This window comes from Corvus hawaiiensis, chromosome Z (assembly GCF_020740725.1).
Source record: "Corvus hawaiiensis isolate bCorHaw1 chromosome Z, bCorHaw1.pri.cur, whole genome shotgun sequence".
In the NCBI taxonomy this organism is placed as follows: domain Eukaryota; kingdom Metazoa; phylum Chordata; class Aves; order Passeriformes; family Corvidae; genus Corvus; species Corvus hawaiiensis.
The window spans coordinates 33,194,275-33,215,101 of record NC_063255.1 but is presented as its reverse complement, the minus strand read 5'-3'; the positions used below and the strand labels follow the sequence as shown (position 1 = coordinate 33,215,101).

Sequence of the window (20,827 nt, the reverse complement as noted above, 5' to 3'; positions counted from 1 at the left end):
CTTTTGCAAGTAGTCCTTTCCTGGCATAATTTAGGTGCCCTTTGTGTTTGGCCAGTGGAGGAGGGATGGCTGGGGGAGAGCGGCATGCAGCTTGCCTTCCTTTGGGACTCTTGGTGTCTTTGGGGTGGAGTTTATTCTCTTTCAGTTCTCTGAGATAAGCTCAGTTGGTTAGAGCATGGTGCTAATAATGCCAGAGTTGCGGGTTTGATCCCTGTGTTGGCCATTCACTTAACAGTTGGAGTCGATGATCCCTTTGTGTCCCTTCCAATTCAGAATATTTTGTCATTCTGTAGTGATTATCCCTTGAGGGGAAAAAAAAATTGTGCAGCTGAAGTAGCCTTAAATTTCCACAGGAGGGGGTGGGAGAACAGGGGGAGGAGGGGTAGTGTGTGAGGTTGCAGAGCTGAGCGACAGCCTTGCTGTGTGTCAGGGCACGATGAAACACGCTGAGCCGCAGGTTGCCAGTGTAATGAAACTTTGTAATAACAATAAGGACGTTACATTTGTGCCGTGTTTGGTGCCCTTGTCTCTGTGTTACCCTTGTAGAGGCATGCAGTCCCCACTGTCACACCCACGCCCCAGGTGCTGTACTCCTCCCTTCCCATGCCAGTGGGCTGCGTTAAGACGAGAAAGGCTCAGCCCTCCTTTCTGGGAGTTTAGTCTTACTTTTAGAGGCAGTAAGGAAAACTGTTTGCAAGCTGCTACCAAGACACTGAGCTTGAGTTTGCATTGCCTGGACTAGGTGTAATCATTTGCAAATTGATTCAAATTGGTGATCCAAATCAGAGTGGGATGAAGGGGTTGTGTTTCCAAAACAGTAAGGTGAACCTGAGGGGTAAAGGAGTTATCTTTTCTGTGTATACCACAGACAAAGCACCTGCATGACTACATGTGAAGTGTGAAATTACCTCTGTGATGAACTCTATAATTCCAGACTTTAAAGACTGGACTTCTTTTAGTCTTTTCTTTTACTGCACACTTCACAGTATGCTTTCCATTCTCTCTTCCCTTGTATGCTAGAGTCAGAATAAGAAAATAAAAAAACCCCACAAAACAAAAAAACTTACAGCATTTCTTTTCCTGCCATAGGTGCCTTTTCCTGTTGTCTTGGGAAGTATGGTCCCTGTTGGTCGGACATTGCCCAAGATTTTTCTAAATCCAGAGAGAAAATAAAAAATCTGTACTGCAGCTCCTAATCCTCAAAAATGCTGAATATTTGCCACCTGCCATCATCTTCAAAGAACTGCTGGTGCTCAGCAAATTCTGCAAGTCCTGTTATGTTTTTTCCCCTAGAGATGCAAACACAAATTTAGTCACATATGTATTCAAGAGGGGAAGAAAACAAACTCCCTAAAGCAATCTGGTGATTCTCAGAATAAATTCACAAGAATGTAGCCTGAAATTCCCATTGGGTACTAGGTTACTTTTAATTGTTGGGGCATCTTATAGTACTTCCCATGGCGGATATTGGGGCGTCTTATAGTACTTCCTGTGGTGGGTATTTTTCTTCTGTGTGGGTCATTTCCAGCAGTTTCTTAGTTGGCACTCTGCTTATTCCTTCTTTAAGACAATAAACTTTGTTGACAGATAAGCCCAGTTTTGACTCCTTTCTCCAGGTTGTTTCTGTAAGTTTCTTCCCAGTTTGTCAGTATTCTGCATGCCAATTATAATTTTCAGTTTGCACACTGGTATTTTTGTCCAAAGTAGCTTGTATTTGATTTTTCAATGTAGTTACAAGACTCAATATTTAGAAATCTAACATATAACCTTTATACATTCATTTTGTTAGTCTGTCTGACAGAGGTCTGGTAGAATTTTTTCCACTTTGAAGATTCATTTTGTGACCTGGTTGAATTTTTTATTTAGTGTGAAATCTGCTGGGATTCCTGTTTTTCTGAGTGGATGTTTTTTCACCTTCAGACATGCCTCAGCTCATGACTCTGGGACCTAGGAAAGATAGGTCAGTCAGAACATGGTACTTCATATTTGCTGCCAGCCATATGTCCAGGATAAGGAAGGTTATTCAGAGGGATGGCATTGGTTGTTGTCCTAGAAGAGCAAATGCATCAAATTCATCTGCAGCTGGTGAGCAAACAAAACAAGTGTTGGATCCTATTTGCTGGCACATGGGCTGATGCATCTGTCAGTTGTTGAGCTGCTGCTGACCACAATATGCTGGCATGAGTGTGTGTTGAATCCAGGTAAAGATGAAGTGGTAGAATTCACGGGGGTAAATTTCTGACACGACTTGCATTTTGACAGCTGAGGATTTGCCTCATTATTACACAGCCTAGTAATTTCTAAAATGTTATGCTACAGTGTTGACCTTGGTATGCCTTCCAGGAAGGTGTCATCAATTTATCAAGGCTCTGGAGATACGCTGTACAGAGTTTCCCTTTGCTCTGGCTAATGAGGTGCTTGGAACACCAGTTTAGTGAGAGTTCGTAAAGCTGCTTCTGGTTCCTAAATAAACTGTTGTTTTAGGGAAGAAAGGGCTGCTGACTTTTCGCCTCTTCAGTTCCCAGCCTCCTCTGAAAATAAAACAAACAAAACAAAAATCCAGGAGCTGACAGAGACAGAAAAGAAAAAAAAAAGTGGAGCAGCTGATCAGTTTGCTACACAAAGCGCCTCAGTATAGAGTTGTCAGCAGCTCAGCTTCTAAGCTGGCATCTGTTGGCATATCTCCATTAAAGTCAAAGCCATTTAGGTCAGGAAGCCTTGATTCACCAAAACCGAGGTGTCTCTGCCAGCTCTGAGCTGGTCCTGAAGTGGAGCCTGCTGTCTCATCCATTAGCCATGACTGGCTGTTAGTCAAGCCCTTCTCCACGTTATTGCCGGTTAAGGCTCTTCTTCCTCTGTGTGTGTGTTGGGATAGAGAGAGACAGAGCCTGGCAGCTGGCAGGACGGCATAGAGGCATGCATGTCTTCAGATGTGATGCTGGAGCAGCGGTGGAGAAGAACAGGGCACAGAGCATGCAGACTCCTTGCTAGCACAGCTGGGTGAGCTGTGGGTTGGTTAGTGGTTGTTTTTTCTTTACTCACTATTATGTTTGAGGACAGCTGGTTCATTTTGCTGCATGGTTTCAGTGTAAAGCTCCTGTGTGATACTAGTGCCAGTGCTCAAGTGCTTCATCTGCACATTTGCAGGGAAGCCTGAACCGAAAGGTGTAAGCACATATATTTTTATGGATGTGTTTTGCTCCCTGCCAGGGAGGACCAGCTGCCTGGTTAATACGCACTTCCTGAGCCAGTCTCCCAACAGTTAAACCAAGCCCAAGCACAGGGGGGGAGTACTCTGCTGGCTTCCCAGCTTTGGTCCTGTCCTGGAGGACCCCGCAGGAGCCTTACAGGGAAGGAAGGTCATGTGGGTGCTGAACACAGGGGTGGCTCTTGACACCTGGAGCAGGTGGGCTCTGAGGGGAGAGCCTGAGGGTTCCTGAAACATGTAGGGGCTGGGTGTTGTCTGAGCAAGGTCATAGGTGTGCCATGCATCTGTTTTTTATTTATATTTGGGGGCAGGTGGATCAGATCCTGAGTGTGGGGCAATCCTAATGCAGTCTGTATGTCTATGCATGTCAGAAATATCCATTGCAGGGAAGAGCCCTTGGATACCCCCTTTGGCGAGGACCAGGTTTTCACTTCCTAGGCATGGTGACATTAATGTGGTGAGTGTCCCTTTGCAACCACTAACCCTTGCCATAGCAATGTATAGAGCCTGAGGTCGAAATGGAATCAAACCTGAAGTATTTTTAGCAAGACATTTGCACTTCAGGTGGCAGCGGGCCAGCATGTCTGTGTAATAAAGTACAGGCTGTCTCTTGGAAGGGCTGCAATCCTGTCCCTGCATGTGGCGAGACTTCTTGTTCTAATGCTGTGATCCTGTAACGACAACGATTGATTGAATTTGCTGTATACAAGCCTACCAGAAATGGCGTTTTCTGAATGCTTTAGCTGTTAGCTCCCTTTTTTACAATCGGTAGGAATCCTTTTAATCAAAGGAAAAGACAAATGATTACAGAAGGGAAGAGGTTATTTTTGAACAGCGGTGTGCATTTCAGCCCCTGAAATTGACTTTGCATATGTATTGTATTGATAACCAATAGGGGATTACAGGGATTGTTACTTTTAACTTTGCTCCTCTCTTTGTGGTGTGACAAGGCTGAGGTACTTTATCATGGATGCTTGGTGATTACTCTGGCTTGCGGACACTGTCCTTGCTTTGTATGTCCTGGCTGATGCTGTGTTTGTGAGACACCCACTGAATTGAGTTGCAGCAAAGTGCAGCTGTGTCAATCCTCAAAGAGGGATCTACTTCAAAGCATCTCTTTGAAGAGAATCCATACGTAGGACTTCAAAGCTGATTAAACCATTTGGAGTAAAACAGCACACTGAGTCATCTGCTAGGAAAGGGCATTATTTTTATTTTTTTATTATTTTTCTCCCCTTCCTACAGTTGTATCTTGGAAGAGCCCTGGAGCTGAAGGTAACTGGCAAGGTACATCATTGCTTGAAGTGCTTTTGTGTTCACTCTCTCCTGGCCCTGAAGAATCTGGTTTGGACCTGCAGCAAAGCTGCAGCACAGCCGTTCCCAGTCCGTTTGTGTGGTCGGGTCATTTGTAGCAGGAACTGAGTCATCACATCCCACTGCTTCTGGGATTTCTTCACTTTCTTCAGTGGGGCTACTCCTTTCAGAGCCAGGCTGTTCAAGCTCAGCTTTTCAGGTCCCTTTAAACAAAATTCAGACAGTGCCACTGCTTATGTCTGGTCTGCTCTGAAATGTGAAAGGGTATCATTCACTGAACAGCCACATCTCTCTGAAGGGTTGTAGAGCAGGGATTTGTTTCCTCAGGGCAGGACATAGGGGGTGGAGGGGAGGAGTGGGGGCAGACACCTGACTGTTTCTGCTTTGTCCCTCCCATGCTTCCCTCCCATGAGGGGGTGTTGAACTAGTAATAGAGCATGCTTTTCATGGACAGAGTTGATGGTTATGGAGGGAGTGCTGTCCTGCTTCAGAACTGGCATGAGAAGGCTCGGAATGAAAGCATTTAAAACAACAGGGCCAGCACTGTGCTGCAGAGGGTGATTATCAGCTTCAGTGTGGCTCCCCAGTGGATGCTCTACCCCTGCTGAAAACAACATCGGTTCTGGCCCTAGCTTCAGCATGCCGGAATGTCTCTCCACCCTTCCTTAATTTAATCATTGCTCTGATGGATTTTGCTGGCAAATGCCTGACACAGCCTGCCTTGGAGTAAAGCTGATGTTAAAGGCATGCACACTTATTTGAGAGAAGTTGCTTTTCCTCCTATTCCCTCCTCCTCTCTTTCCAAGAAGACTGTGAAGTTTCCAGCCCTGTCTTATCCAAGCTCCCCCTACCATCAGTGCAACCAGTGCACTCCCTCTGGACACATATGCTGGATGAATTAGTGTTCCTTGGGGAAGGAACATATGCATCCAGGGGAGTCCATGTGCCACAGAACATATGCTGTTCATCAGTCTGGTAAAAGTGGCAGGCAGCAGCAAGCTGGGATGATTGGAGCGGCTGGGATGAGGACAGTACTTAGGCTGAGTTGTCACACCCTGCCACTCGGTGTCAACTCTGAACATCACTTCTTTGTTAGCAGCTGGGCCAGTTGCTCTGTGCTTTTACTCCACAGAGGAAAATGCTAATATGCATTTCTTCCTTGGGACGAAGCAGAGAGTTTTTTCTCCATGAATTTGCTGCAAAATGAAGAGCATACCAAGGTTTAAGGCATCATAAGCTCATACTCAGGCTGAGGTTTCCTCTTGCAGCCTAGTTGGCTGGGAGAGTGGACCACTGAGATATGAGGTGTCTGTATCATTATTATTACGTTACTGGCCTTGCTGTGTTTTTTTCCTGAAATTGCAGCCGTTCTTCAATCAAAACATTGCTGTGTAGAGTTTCAGTTTTGGTGGTACCTGGGATGGGAGACAGAGGGGAATAAGTGAATCTGGAATATTCTCCAGCAGATGAAGTGTGCTAAGTGCTGAGCATGGCAAGACTGAGATATCTTGGCATTGGGAGCTAAATCACTGTAGAACTGGTTGATAATAGAATAAGTGAAGAAAACAGTGTAACATACTTCAGACTCTGCCTAGCAGTTACGGTGTGTTACAGGAAAGCTGGAAAGCCTGGCAGAGCTTACAGTCTACAGCTTACATGTTTCATCTGTGAGCTTGGAGAGGTGACTATTGCTGTTAGAAAGTATTGCATTAACCACAGCAGCTGCTTATTGAATTCGTGCAATTTCCGCTGGATATGGTGGTCACAGCCTTGGTGCATTCCATGTTGGTCTGGGAATGCTTTGACAGAAGGAGAAAGGATGCATCAGGAGTGCATTGCTGGGGACGGAAGTATCAAGGTCTGTAGACCTGGTTTCTGGCCACAGCCCATGTGCTACTGAGACTGGAGAGGTCTGGAGTTTCTTTGTAGCTTCTGTTTTCTGTGTTTTCTAATAGCAGAAATTAATGTAAGTGTCTCTGGATAAAAATCAGCAGCCATTGCTGGACAGGCAATTACCAGTAATACCATTACAATCCCTTTTGGCCTTGAGTCTAGGATTAGGGGGAATATAATCTATTACATTTTTCAACCTGCTTTTTTCAGTGGAGGTTTCTCATTTTTATGTGATAAACAGTAAAGCTGCATGAGAAATCCATGTCCAGCCTTGCTCTGTATCACAAAGCCCTTTCTTGGCACTGTTTTGATGGTAATGCTGCTGTGGATTCTTTATGTGTAGAAACTGTAGACTGCAGAAGAGAGACCTATTTTCAGCCTTGGTTGCTCTTACCTCTTGATTAGAATTCGTTATAGCACTTTACAGAGGGAGGCAAGCAGATTGGTAAACTGAGGCATGGAGGGAAAACGATGCACCTGGAAAGCATTGAAAGTAAGAGGAGATATTAGCCTTTTCCCTGAGTAACACCACTTGGACCCTGCTAAAATATCCTGCCCTAAAGGCAGTTTGCACAGTAGCCATGCACAGGGCATCTGCATTTCCTAAGCCCTCGGGGATACAAGCACTGAGTCTTCAAGCCACCTAAAATTCTTGAGAACTGAAGTCTCAGTTTAATGCTAAGAATCTATAATTTCCCCTGAACAAGAGGCTTACATTACAGGCAACCTGTATTGATTTGACAACCTTTTTGTACTTGGTACTTTTGTACCAAGTACAAAAAGTACTCAGTGCTTACTTCTCGTACCAAGTACAAAAAGTACTTACTCAGCCCCCCCTTTGTACTAAGTAATAAGCTAATTAACTGTCAGAATTAACTACTGGAATAGCAGAAGCATCCTTTATTCTTCGAGGCATGTATTGGCACCATCAGTCAGGATGAAGCTTTTAATCAGGGAAGTTGAAAGATAAGGTTTCTTATTCTGTTGACTAGTTTTGGCAAGCAGGGGAAAGAGCACATCCTCCCTCTTGCTGGGTGTTCCTCCTTCACATCCCAGCCACGGCTCCGAGAGGCAAAGCAGAAGCTGGGAGCTGCCGTACTGCTAATTTCACTTAGTGGCAGATCCTGGCATTTCCTTTCTTTCTAAACTTGTGGTGGTTTGTGGTAACGTTGGCTCTCGGAGTGCACTGGTTCCTAGCAGAGTACAGATGTTCCTTGTCAGCTTTGGCCATCTTTCAGGGCTATAAATACTACCTTTAATGAAGTGCAATGGTGAAGGAAGACTGTGTCTTATAGTGAGGTTCTGTGAGTTGGCGTGACTTTTGATGCAGCATTTGTACATGAAAGACTCTGTAGATGTGTTAGCTCACCTGGGTGTTCCCTTGCTCTTGTCAGTTGTTAGAGATGGGAATTTTCAACAAGTTGTGTCTGATTTGGATGGACAAGGTATTGCATGGGGCATGTGTCAGGGTACTCTGTCATTTCCTTTTTCACAAGTTTGGTATAGGCCAAATTTAGAGAACTTCAGATGTTGACTAGTTTTGGAAAGGGCCAAGGAGGCATTTTCCACAACAATGATGTCAGGAGGGGCTTTTTTTCTTTTCTGGGATAACTGATGGCCAGTAATGTTAGTGTTGTTGGAATTGTATTTACAGTATTAATTTCCTACTAGAGCATTGAGACCGACCCCATTTTTGTTATAGCACCTTTTTATTTACACTAAAATAAATGCAAACCAATGCAAATCCCGAGTTCTTGCAGGAACAGGTTAGATTTCTGTTTTCCCTGGATACTTGATAAAGAAGTTGTACCCACAGGGCAGATGTATGATATTTCTGATGTTGTAGCAGCACTGAAAGGATGGAAACAGAGGTAAAATGGAAAAATCTCCTTTCTGTACATGTCCTTCTTTTAAACCATGGATGAGAAGAGAGGTAGGAACCAGGTGATGATTTGTGGCATGCAGAATACTAAATATTTCCATTTTAAGCTCAACTTATATGAACATCTCATCTTTAAGGAGTTAATAAGTGGCTAGCAGACATCTGAGTAAATGGCTAGACAATTGTTACTGGAGCACAGCGATCAGTTGTTTTAACCATGGCCTGTCAAGTCTGAAAATTACAGTGGTGTGTGAAGCCGTGGTATGTTGTTTAGAGTGCTGTGTGTTTAAAGTCATCTTTAACTCATTCCACTCATATCTGCCCTGTGCATGACCCTTGCTGATCATTCATTAGCCCTGTGTAAACGGAGTTTTAGTAGAAAGAATTTCTATATATTACAAAAACACAGAAATAAAAATAGAAATGCTGTCAAGCGCACACATACACAGAGCTGAGATTTTGCAAAAATTTTCATGCCATTGTCAGAGAAATGCTTTTCTAAAGTTAAAAGCCTGTCTTTGTGCAGGGCTGTGTGTGGTGGGGTGCATTTTTTGGTGTGGAGGGCTCTTTTGTCTTTGATAGCAGAAGCAAAACAGGCGCACAGCTCAGCCAGAGCTTTCCTATTTTACTAGAGGTGGGAGGAATCTGTAAGTGCATGATTTATCTAAAGTGCCCTGGGATTGCCATGCTGAACATCTTGACTTTGAGCAGCTGGTGAGGGAAATAATTGCCACCATGAGGGAGCAGGAGGGAAGCAAGGAGTTCCCCTGGCTGGCATGGGTGGCTTGTGTCTCTCATAATCCAAACTGGGTTCCTTGCTCCGAGTCCTGCTTTTTGTTGCAGTGCCTTCCCATGGGATGTCTGCTGCTCACGGGTGATACAGAAGCCATTGAGAGCTCTGGTGATACTATTTTAGATTTAAGGAATTATATTGTTTCCAGGACAACTGGGGAAGAATGAGGAAGGGACTTGTTCTGACTCAGCTTGGAGTAACTGATCCCCCTGGCTTAATCACTGCATTTCTCCTGAAAAATGGTTAATTGCCCACTTTTACAGAGGCCTCTTCAAGCCAAGCAAGCAATTGGGTTAAAAAATACTAATGCAAGAAGCACTCAGGTGCAGTTGTAGGCTGATAATAGCAAAGAGCTCACTCTCAAGTGAGCCCAAGTTGAGGATCCTTAGCACAGTCAGAAGGATTTGTCTGTATTTGGCTATGTTAAACACACTTAACTTCTGCTGGCTGCGATGTCAATGTCCCTGTTCTACACTGGTCCTTCAATTAAGTGGATGTTGTTACATTGTGTCATCTTGCCTCCATACAGTTAATTGTGTGCTATTCTAAGAGGAAACTTTAATGTTATCTTATTTTTCTTCTTTCCATATTTTTTTCATCTCATAGCAATGTTGAACTACAGAATGTGGTGTTAGACTCCAGTGCAGCCATGGGGAACAATGAACTTCAGGAGAAAGATGCCACTGGAGCCCTTGGCCACGATCTCAGCAATGGCAGCAGCAGCAATTTGGAAGCAGCTAGGCGCCTGGCTAAGCGCCTCTACCATCTGGACAGATTCAAACGCTCTGATGTGGCAAAACATTTGGGTAAAAAGTATGTGATGATATGAGTCCTTTGGCCACATTGTTCTTATTGCTGATTCTGGAGGGCTTCACTTTTGAGTGATAACCTTTGCTTATTTCTTTGCTTTTCTATAGCAATGAATTCAGCAAGCTTGTGGCTGAAGAGTATCTTAAATTTTTTGACTTCACAGGCATGACGCTGGACTATTCGCTCAGGTAAAATTCCACTTGTGGACTTTGTTTTGTTTAGTAACTAGTGTTGTCCTGATTTACGTGTCCTTTTTGGGGTGTAAGAAGGTGAAGAGAGGACTGCGATATATTTTGGGGACAGAGCTTTCCTCTTCTCTTTGGCTTGATGTGCTGCCATACTCTAGTGCTACTGGAGTGGTGGCACTTGGAGAGGGAAGTATTTGGGTAGACCTGCTTAGAAGATGGTCCTTGATACGGAGGAACTGGAGAAAAGTGTCCAGTCACTCTCAAAACAGGGGACTTGTAGTCTGCCAGGTGCTTTTGAGGAATTACGGTGTTGCTCACAGCTGATCTGCACAGACTTTCTGGCTGATGCTTTCTGGAGCTTACTCTGCTTTGCTGTAGTGTACTAAGGCCAGGGTTTGGTGTGACTTGGCAGCACCCCTCTCTGTGTCTCCCTGAGGCATCCAGAAATGTGTAGAACAGCAAAAGCTTCCATGTGGAAAAAGCTGCAGTGAGTTTGGTAACTGTTGGTGTGGGTGTTTGAAAACCCAGCCCTTCAATTTTCTTTCCTTTTTACACTGGAATCAGGCCTCAATACTGTTTATTTTCCGTACTTTTTTTCTGAAAGTCAAAACACCAAGTTTGTGTAGCAGTGGCCTGTTAGTGCAGTTGCTGGTGTTCTGATGTTTAAGGGGATTTAAATGAGTTTAAATCATTTGACTGAGGTTACTTAAGTGGGATTTTTTTTTCTAATGATACAAATCCAGGAGGTGTGCATGCACTTCTTAGCCCCCTTGCAAATGCATTTCCGGGGGTCTGATACCCTGAGATTATAGCAGATCCAGGGCACCACCTGCCAGCTGAAGGTGGTGGAAGTGGAACATGCCTGCACAAGCATGAACCACCTGGTCCTGAAGCAGGGGGAGCAGAGCCAAGGTAGAGCACCTGCTCAGCACAGGGTGGGAGCTGCTGGGCAGTGGGAGGTCTGCTGCTCATTCCAGGTTTTAGCACCCCTGAAGCATGATGCTAAATATACCCTTCTTTTAAATTGTGAAATCCAACACATAATTGCTTTGTGGCACATATTTAGGAGGTCTCTGCTCCCTGTAGATCTCCTGTTAATATTAATAGTTATGACCTTCTCTAAAATGTGCCCAGGCTCATGTAGGACTTAAACAAGCCAGGGGGTTGTTGAGGTTTTGAGGGTAGCTGCAGTAATTGCTGACTACATGCCCTGAGCATGCAGCAGCAGCTGGGGACAAAGAATCATCCTGAAGCCTGGGGAAACTGAGGCATGCTGCCTTGCGCTTGGCAGAGAGTGAGAGGTAACACTGCTGTTGTTGCTGGCTCGCTGACAAACTGTGGTTTATTTAGCACTTTGGAGGCAGCTGCCCAGATCCGTGCTACCTCCCAGCTGTGGGAGGCTGTTGTGCAGCATCAGGGAAAAGTCTGAGACCTGGGAAGGGTTGTTCCTTCACTGTCCACTCCCTGGATCCATGTTGCCCATGCACTTCCTGCGTGCATCTCTCGCAGCCTCTGCAGGACTACTGGAGGGGAGGAGTTGGGGTGGCTGCTCCAGCTCCTCTCAGTGTCCATTCTGGAGTCCCACCCTGGACATGGCGAGAGCAGTCTTCAGGCTGCCCAAGGAACTAGTTAGTAGGTTTCACTGGGAAAATGCTTTTGAAGGTGCTGGGATCCATCAGTGCTGGTCACCACCTCCTAAGGGCACAGGAGCAGGCAAATCCAAAATGTTGGATTGTCAGCAGACAAGGCTGAAGGCTAACTGGAATGACCAGGGATCTTCTGGAGCTAAGACAGAAAAAGGTGTTTGTCCAGTGGGAGCAAGGTCAGGTGATGTGGGAAGAATACAAAGTTGCTGCTCACCACTCTAAAGAGAAAATTCCAGCTCACAAAGTTCAGTTGGAGTTGTACATGGCCAGTACTGTGTGGGACAACAAAAAGATATAAAAATAAGTCAATAGAAAAAGGCAGTGCAGAATGGCTCAGTGCCTTGAGCTGGAGGACTGTGGCTGTGAGAATGATAAACTCCCAGCTGACTCTGAACTTGTGTGGGATCTGCTGCTCCATCTGAATCCTCATAAGTCTATGACACCACATGGGATTCATCCAGAAATACTCAAAGAGCTGGCTGATGTCATTGTGAGGTCTCTCTCAATGATTTTGGAATTGTCTTGGGTATCTGGAGAGGTCCCAATTGACTGGAAACGGTCTAACCTTCAAGAAGAGCAAGAAGGATGATGCTGGATACTTCAGGCCTGTCAGTCTCATTTCAGTGCCTGGTAAAATTATGCAGAAGATTATTCTGGGAGGTATTGAAAAATACCTGAAGGTAGTTCAGTGATTGGTCACAGCCAGCACAGCTTCATGAGAGGAAAGTCCTGCTTGTCCAACCAAATTTCCTTTTATGAGAGGGTAACCCACCTAGCTGATCAGGGGAAGCCAGTTAATGCAATCGTTTTTGATTTCATAAAGCTTTCAGTGCTGTTCTCCCAGGACTCTTCTGGAGAAAATGTCCAGTCCACAGACGGATAAAGACATCCTGTGATGGGTGAGCAGCTGGCTCAGGGGTCGAGCACAGAGGGTTACAGTGAATGGGGTGACATGAGACTGGTGACCTGTCACTGGTGGGATTCCACAGGGCTCCACCTGAGGCCCTGTGCTGTTCAAGATCTTCATAAATGACTTAAACACAAGACTCGAACATATAGTAAGTAAGTTTGATGATACTAAACTGGGGAGGAGCCATTGACTCCTACAGGGAGACTTTGATGAATGAGAAGCCTGGGCAACTACCAACTGTGTGAAATTTAACAAGGGCAAGTGCTGGATTCTGCACCTGAGATAGACTGGGAAACGTGCTGGAGAGCAGCATTGTGGAAACGGACTAGGGAATCCTTGTGGAGGGCAGGTTGAATGAGTCATTGTGCCCTGGCAGCCAGGAGGGCCAGCTGTGTCCTGGGATGCATCAGGCACAGCATCACCAGCTGGGCAAGGGAGGGGATTGTCCCACTCTGCTCTGCACTGGGGCAACCTCACCTCCGGTGCTGGGTGCAGTTCTGGTGCCATCAATATGAGAAAGATACGAAGCTATCAGAAAGTATCCAAACAAGGCTACAAAGATGGTGAAGGGCCTGAGGGGAGGTCAGAAAAGGAGTGGCTGAGGTCACTTGGTCTGTTCAGGCTGGAGGAGACTGAAGGGAGACCTCATTGCATTTACAACTTCCTCACAAGGGGAAGAGGAGGGGCAGGCACTGATCTCTTCTCTGTGGTGACCTGTGACAGGACCCAAGGGAATGGCTTAAAGTTGTGTCAGGGAGGTTTTGGTTGGACATGAGAGAGAAGTTCTTCACGCAGAGGGTGATTGGTCACTGGAACAGGCTCCCCAGGGAAGTGGTCACAGCGCCAGCCTGACAGAGCTCAAAAAGTGTTTGGACAATGCTCCCAAGCACACGGTGTGATTCTTAGGGGTATCCTGTGCAGAGCCAGAAGTTGGACTTAGTGATTCTTGTTGAGTGCCTTCCAACTTAGGGTATTCTGTGTTCTCTGATCTTCCTGGTGGGCAGAAACTCATCCCTGTGGCCCTTGGCTGCAGCATTGTGCTGTGAGAGTGAGGAAACTGCCTTGTTTATTTACCAGATACTCTTTCATCAGTTGCCTCTCCAAGTCAGCTTCCAAGGGTTAAAGGTGCTGTGGAGGAGGAGAAGGTGGAGGTCACTGGTGCCTGGCATGGGCAGGGAATGTTGCTGGAAAGAGCCCAGATTGGGGTAGGAGACAGAAAGATGGCTGATTCTCAAAACATGCCTTGGGAGCTGTTGTGGATTTAGGAACAGTATTCCCCAATTTAATGTTCCCACTGAAACACTCCAACCCATGTGCTACTTGCTCCTTTCCCCCTCCCACTGTCCTTGGGGTGTCTGGAGAGGAGAACTGGAGGCACAAAAGGCAAAGATCAAGGGTTGAGATAAGAACAATTTACTGGAAACAGCAAATGAAACTAGAGAAATGAACAGTAATGGCAAGAGTATTAATAACAGAGTGTACAAGAGAGGTGAATGATTCACATGCAAGTGCTCGCCATGTGGAAACTAGCAATACCCTGACTGCTCTGCCGCACAACCCAACCAGAAGGGACTCTTTCCCCCACAGCCACTGCGCATGACCTGAGGTGATATGGAATAACCTCAGGCTCCTAGGCATGCCCGTCCTGGCTACTGCAAAAATTACCTGTCCCGGCCAGAATCAGGATGTTTTCCACCCCTTGTGCTATACCATCAATATTGCGTCCAGGTCCTACACCTCCCAGCTACATATATGTGTGTGTATATATATAAACACTAGCACGAGTGTCATTTTCATAGTCAGTGGCTGTCCTTTCAAGATGTCTGTTGAGTTCATTTAGTCCATGACTGTAGGTTCTATGTGTTCTAGATGTCTTCCAGGACAGGAGGGCTGCTGTGCTGTTGGCTGGTTGCAATCTGCCTCAGGAGCTCATGACTGGTGAATGTGGAGCAGTCCATGTTCATTCTCCGCAGTAGTTATGGCATACAGTGGCAGTGTCATTCAGCAAACAGTACCATACAATTCAACATTACAGACCGTTCTCACCCAGAAATTGAATCCCCTTGAGCTACACCTCATGTTTCCCTGTCCCTGTGCATTATCCACCAAGTGCCCTCAGATCCTTGAGCAAAACATATCCCATGGATGAATTTGCCTTTGCAAAAAGGCAGGACCAGTCCAGACCGTGTTTCCTAACACATTTCTCATACATACCACAGGGACTTTATCCCCTTCTATGGTGCATAGAAGTTTTGATTGGGCAGAGCCAGCTTGAATGGTAGAACCTCTTGTGTTAACTAACCAGGAGGCCTTTGCTAAGTGCAGATCCCCATCTTTGAAGGTGCCACCACCCATTGCTTTCAGTGTCATCTTTAACACTCCATTGTACTGTTCAGTTTTCTCAGAGGCTGGTGCATGATGGGCAGTATGTTATACCCACTCACTTCTGTGCTCTCTGGTCCGTGTGTCTGTGGGGCTGTTTTTGAAATGAGTCCCACTCTCTGACTCAGTTCTCTCTGGGGCACCATGTTGCCACAGGAGTTGCATCTCAAGGCCCAGGATGGTGTTCTGGGCAGGGGTGTGAAGCATGAGGTTTGTCTCCAGACATCCAGTGGTTCTTTCCACTGCTGTAAGCACATAGTGCTTGCCTTGGCGGGTTTGCAGCAGTGTGATGTAACTGATCTGCCAGGCCACCCCATGTTTGTGTTTCGACCATCATCCACCACAACAGAGAGGCTTTGCCCGCTTGGCCTGCTTGATTGCAGCTCATGTTCCACAGTTACGGATAACTGGGAGACAGTGTCCGTGGCTTGATCACAAGCCCACGTGTGTGTTGCATCTCTTCTCTGATGACCTGAGGTGTCTTGAGCCCACTGAACCAGAAATAATTCACTTGTACGTTGCCAGTCCAGATTAACCCGAGACACTTTAATCTTGGTGGCCTGGCCACCTCTCCATTGTTGCGATGTTCTTCAGCAGCCTGAGTCTTGGGCACATGTGTATCTCATGATGTACTTCTACAGCCAACTTCTCTACCGGGGCAGCAATTTCCTGCCACGATTCATCAGCCCAGGTGTGTTTCCCTCTGTACTACCGACTGACCTGTCTCTGTCAGCCCAGCCACCCCAGCACAGCATTTGCCACCACCCATGAGTCAGTGTAGAGGTAGATTGCTGGCTGCTTTTCTCATTCAGTGATACCTAAAGCCAGCTGGACGGCTTTCAGCTCTGCAACCGGACTTGATCCACCTTGTCCTTCAGTACCTTCTCTGACTCGTCACAGAGGGCTCCATACAGCCGCTTTCCATTTTTGATTTGTCCCTGTGATACAAAAGGAACTGTCAGTAAAGAGAGGTATTGCTTTCATTTTCAGGTAGCTGATTGTATGGTGGGACCTCCTCAGCATCTGTCACCTTCTCTTCCTCCTCTGATGATGGTGGTCTGAAATTTTCACCTTCAGGCCAGTTAGTGATGACTTCCAAGATTGCTGGGTGATTGGGGTTTCCTATTCAAGCTTACTGTGTGGTTAGAGAAATCCAGTTACTCCACAGTGGCCTGTTGTGTTGCAGGGACTTTCCCTTTGAATATCCAGCCCAGCGCTGGCAGTTGGGGCACCAGGAGGATCTGTGCCAGTCACTTCTGAGGCAGCTGCAACCCCTTCACAAATTGCCAGTATCTCTGTTTCAGTGGGGGTGTAGCTGGCCTCAGATCCTTGTTATGTTGGAATGTTTGTATTCCCAACTCCAGAACACCAGGGGTCATTCTCGAGTCTCCATGTGTCCTTATTGCCAGAGACTCCAGGAAGGACCATTCTTCCTGGCTGCACTGTGGAACATATTCTTTACATTTTGTATTGTCCTGACTGGCCACTGCATGAACAATCTCCTGTTTAATTTGTTAAAAATCTTGGTTTTGTTCAGGACCCTGCTTGAAATCGTTCTTCTTTGGGATCACATGATAGAGAGGTTTTACAATCTGATTGTAATCTGAAATATGCCTCCTTCAAAAACTCACCGTGCCTAGGAAAACCTGTGTTTCCTTCTTGCTAGTTGGTGGGGACATAGCAGCTATTCCATTGACCATGTCCATTGAAATCTGATGACATCCATCTTGCCATTTTACTCCAAAATACTGAATTTTCTGGGCAGGTCCCTTGACTTTACTTTGCTGTATGGCAAAACTGGCCTTCAGGAAGATTTGGAGTGTCTTCTCTTTCTGAAAAACTCCTGCTGTGTTGCCGTGCGTGATCATGTCATCAATATATAGCAAGTATTCTAGGACCTCACCCTTTTCCTTACTTCCTTTTCCAGTGCAGTCTGGATCAGCCCATGGCAAATGGTGGGGCTGTTTCCACCCCTGGGGCAGTCAGTGGCAGGTGTATGGCCCACCCCTCCACATAAAAGCAAACTGTGGCCTGCACTTTGCTGCTAAAGGGATGGAGAAAAACATGTTAGCAATATCAGTAGTGGCACCACTTCGCTGCTTTGGACTCCAGCTTGTACTGAAGTCCCAGCATGCTGGGCACAGTGGCACTCAGTGGTGGTGTGACTTCATTCAGGCTATGACAGTCTGTCAGTCCCCACTTTCTACTGGGCTTACACACCAGCCATATAGGACTGTAAAGGGTGAATGAGTCTTGCTGACCACTCCCTGGCTCTCCAGTTCACAAATCATCTCATGGATGGGGGTCACAGAGTCCCAGGTGGTGCAGTATTGATGGTGCAGCGATGTGGTAGCAACTGGTACCTGTTGTTCTTTGACCCTCAGCAGTCCCAAAACAGGGGGACCTCTGAGACATCAGGCAAGGTGTCTAATTTCCTGTCTCCACAGCAGCTATCCCAAAAGCTCTTTTAGGTTGAAATACCCTCTTTTGAGGTAACCTATGCTAAGGATGCACAGGGCCTCTGAGCCAGTCACAATGGGGTGCTTTTGCCATTCATTTCCAATCATGCTGTCTCCAGCTTCCAGTACAGTCAGCTGTTGGGATCCCACTGGAACCCCAGAAAGAAATGGCTTCTGTCCCCGCATATTTTGATGGCATCAGGGTACATCATGTGCCCACGTGAATTAAAGCCTTACACTCTTGCGTGTCTGATGTGCCAGGGCACTGGATCCACACAGTCCAAAAGATCCAATTGTCTCTTTCTTCTACTTGATTGGGGTCTGTAGTTCTGGTAATAGTATGTGTTACTCACCTCTTGTAAATGTGATCTAGAGGTCCCTTCAAGAGGATCAGAAGTAACATCAGGCCTTATATTAAAAATGAACCCTGTCCTGGCTGGAATCAGGATAGGAACACAAAGTAGGAAGGACAGAGAAACCCTTTGAAGATTCACTTGTAGTTACTTGTGAATTGGGTTACTTGCAATACATTACGTGTGAAATTAAGTTATTACCAGGCAGATCACACTCTGTAAGGGTATGAGATTGTTGCAAGTACAGCCTGTCTCTGACCTTACATCAGAGAGAAAAATTAAAGTTTATGCATCGAGACTAGATAGATGTGAATGTTCCAGCAATATATTCCATGCCTCTCAGATCTGGTGTTAGTTTCAGTCTCATGGGATATTTAAAAACTGTCTATTAGACACACATTCTCTATGTGTTCTTACTTCAGATCCAGAAATTTTGTGGTTTCAGTATTTTCTTAGAAGCATCCTGATAAATGAATGCAGAAGTTCATCTTTGGCTGTGAGACATATTTTTCTGTCAGGAAGAACAGCAATGTGGTTAAGAGGAGGGATGGTCAATTATGAGAATAAAAGGGAAAAAAGATGTGTGTCCTCCCCACTTCTCTGCACAGGCTTGCTGGCTATATCCAGTGAGTGTGCCAGGCTGTGCACCAGCCCGGCACCCTGGGCTCTCACAAGCAAGAACCTCAGAAGGGCCAAGTTACTCCTCCTGCTGTTGAAGCTCAGTGGGAGATGTTGCGACTCTTCTGCCCTCTTGCCCAGATATTTTCTGTAGGTTGGGTAGTCACATTCCTCCCTGACTGATGTGGTTCTGGCCACTCTGATAAGTGACCACACATTTGGTGTTAGCTGTGAGTGCTGTGCACTTGCTTGACTTCAGCACCTGGAGTAGCTTGTCTGATTTGGAGAGCAATACCAATGAAGTAAAGTCTAAAAAAAAGGTGCAGGAGTGGTGGGCAATTAATTAGAAGACGATAGGGAACATCCTGGATGTCTTGTCGTGCATAAAGAATATGTGTTCCAATTCCCTGCCCAAAGAAAAAAATACTTAAAAGTAAGAACAGCTCTTTCAAATGGTGGAATTACTTACTATTTTGTATATTCTTCGGCTGAGACCAGTGGTAATTTAAGTCTTCCTTCATTTACTATAATGTTGGAGTTAATTGCACACGGAATGATAGCCCAGTTTCCTAGAAAGGCTCCTTGGAAGTGAATGTCTGATGTGTGCTTACATACTTCTTGCTGTGATGTGTGCTTTGCTCTGTGCACTGTATGAAGCAAAAAGAGATTTACTACCTTAATTTCACTTTTTTCCCCACTGCTCTTTTAGGAGTTTCTTTAAAGCCTTTTCACTTATTGGAGAAACTCAGGAGCGAGAGAGAGTTTTAATCCACTTCTCCAGCAGATACTACCAGTGCAACCCAAACACTATTTCTTCTCAAGGTAACTTTGTTTCTGATACAAGAGTCTTTGCTCTGTGGTGTCGTCCTTCATTCTCACCTTCAATAGCACTTATGGTGTATGCCTGGAAAATGAAGCTATGTAGTACTGTACCACACTTTAGAGACTGTCTGTAGTAAGCATTGAAACTCTCATCAGGAAAAGTGTTCAGACCTCCTCAATATAAATCCTCAGTTGTAGCACCTCCAGGTATGAATGTCCTCAGTTGTGGTTTCTGGTCTCGCTGACTTTGGTGTGTGGTACTTGTACTCTGGTTGCATTCATTTGGACAAGAATAGGTCCCATGTCAGGTGGAAGAGAAGCTGTTTGCTTTCCATGCTCCATTCAGTGCTTGTGTCTGCATGCACTGGCATCAGGCATGCCAGTCCTTGCCAGTTGTGGGGGTGAATTTTGGGTGCTGTATTCAGACCCTGGCATGGTTTCATCTCGACTGGCTAACGTCAGTCAGAGTTATCCTCATTGCCAATGTTTTCAGTCAGCTTGGAAATAGATGAGGGAAACAAACAAGTACATAGATCAAACCTGAGAAAACTGGGAATGCAGAAGAGGACAAACTGTCTGGTGGCGTAACTGCTGTGCTCAGCCAGACATGCTGGCAGAGCCACCTGGCCCTGTGATTGCAGCACACGCTATTCACACACTGAAGGAGGAGGTTGAAAAAGGCAATCATGGGTTAGGCTGTACCTTTAGTTTCAAGTGTCAGAAAGAGCTGCTACATGTGGAGGTACCATTGCACTTCCTTACCCCTTGCTTTGTGACCTACCCCTGTTGCAGTGAGATGATGTTTGGGCACTTTGTACCTGTTCAGCTTTACTGGCTGTCCTGCAGGGGAGGGGAGTAGAGTAAGACAGGATCTGCTCCTGCGCTGTCTCTTTCCTCTGCCTATTGCCTTTCTTATTTCAAGACCCTGTAGGCAGTCGGGTAGAATTATGTGCATCATGTCCAGACTGAAATAATGACTTGCCTGGTGATGTGGCTGCCTTACTCTAGTCCAGGGTGCAAGAGGGAAATTGTGACTTCGGACCCTGAGTAAGCATTTAGATCCTGCACACTTTGCCCGGGATCTTAGTACTGGGTGCTGTTTTGTATATATATATATGTATGTATATATGTATATATATATATATATTGCACCACAGTGTAAGAAAGTTACAAAGCTATCAAAAAGTATCCAGAAAAGGGATATGAAGATGGAGAAGGGTCTAGAGGGGAAGCCAAATGAGGAGCTGTGAGATAACTTAGTTTACTGAGCCTGGAGAGGGGGAGACTGAGGGGAGACCTTATTGCAGTCTACAGCTTCCTCATGAGGGGAGGAGGAGGGGCAAACAGTGATCTCTTCAGTGTGGAGAAGAGATCATGTGGTGACCTGTGACAGGGGTGAGAGAGAATGGCTTAGAGTTGTTTCAGGGGAGGTTTGGGTTGGATATCAGGTTCTCCCAGAGGGTGGTTGAGCACTGGAACAGGCTCCCAGGGAAGTAGTCACAGCATGAGCCTGACAGAGTTCAAGAAGTGTTTGGACAATGCTCTCAAG

At 45.8% G+C, this 20,827-nt stretch overlaps 1 protein-coding gene across 3 annotated transcripts in view; it reads left to right on the top strand.

The window, feature by feature from the left end:
• PSD3 (pleckstrin and Sec7 domain containing 3) overlaps positions 1–20,827 on the top strand; it is a 112,740-nt gene that overhangs the window by 31,399 nt on the left and 60,514 nt on the right. For 2 of the 3 annotated variants that reach the window (XM_048291696.1, XM_048291698.1), the window contains 3 exons: positions 9,697–9,903; positions 10,008–10,088; positions 19,166–19,278. In XM_048291696.1, coding sequence (XP_048147653.1) covers positions 9,697–9,903; positions 10,008–10,088; positions 19,166–19,278 — 401 coding nt within the window. Of the gene's footprint in view, positions 1–3,633; positions 3,666–9,696; positions 9,904–10,007; positions 10,089–19,165; positions 19,279–20,827 lie in introns of those variants that run through there. The other variant, XM_048291699.1, reaches the window with a different exon arrangement.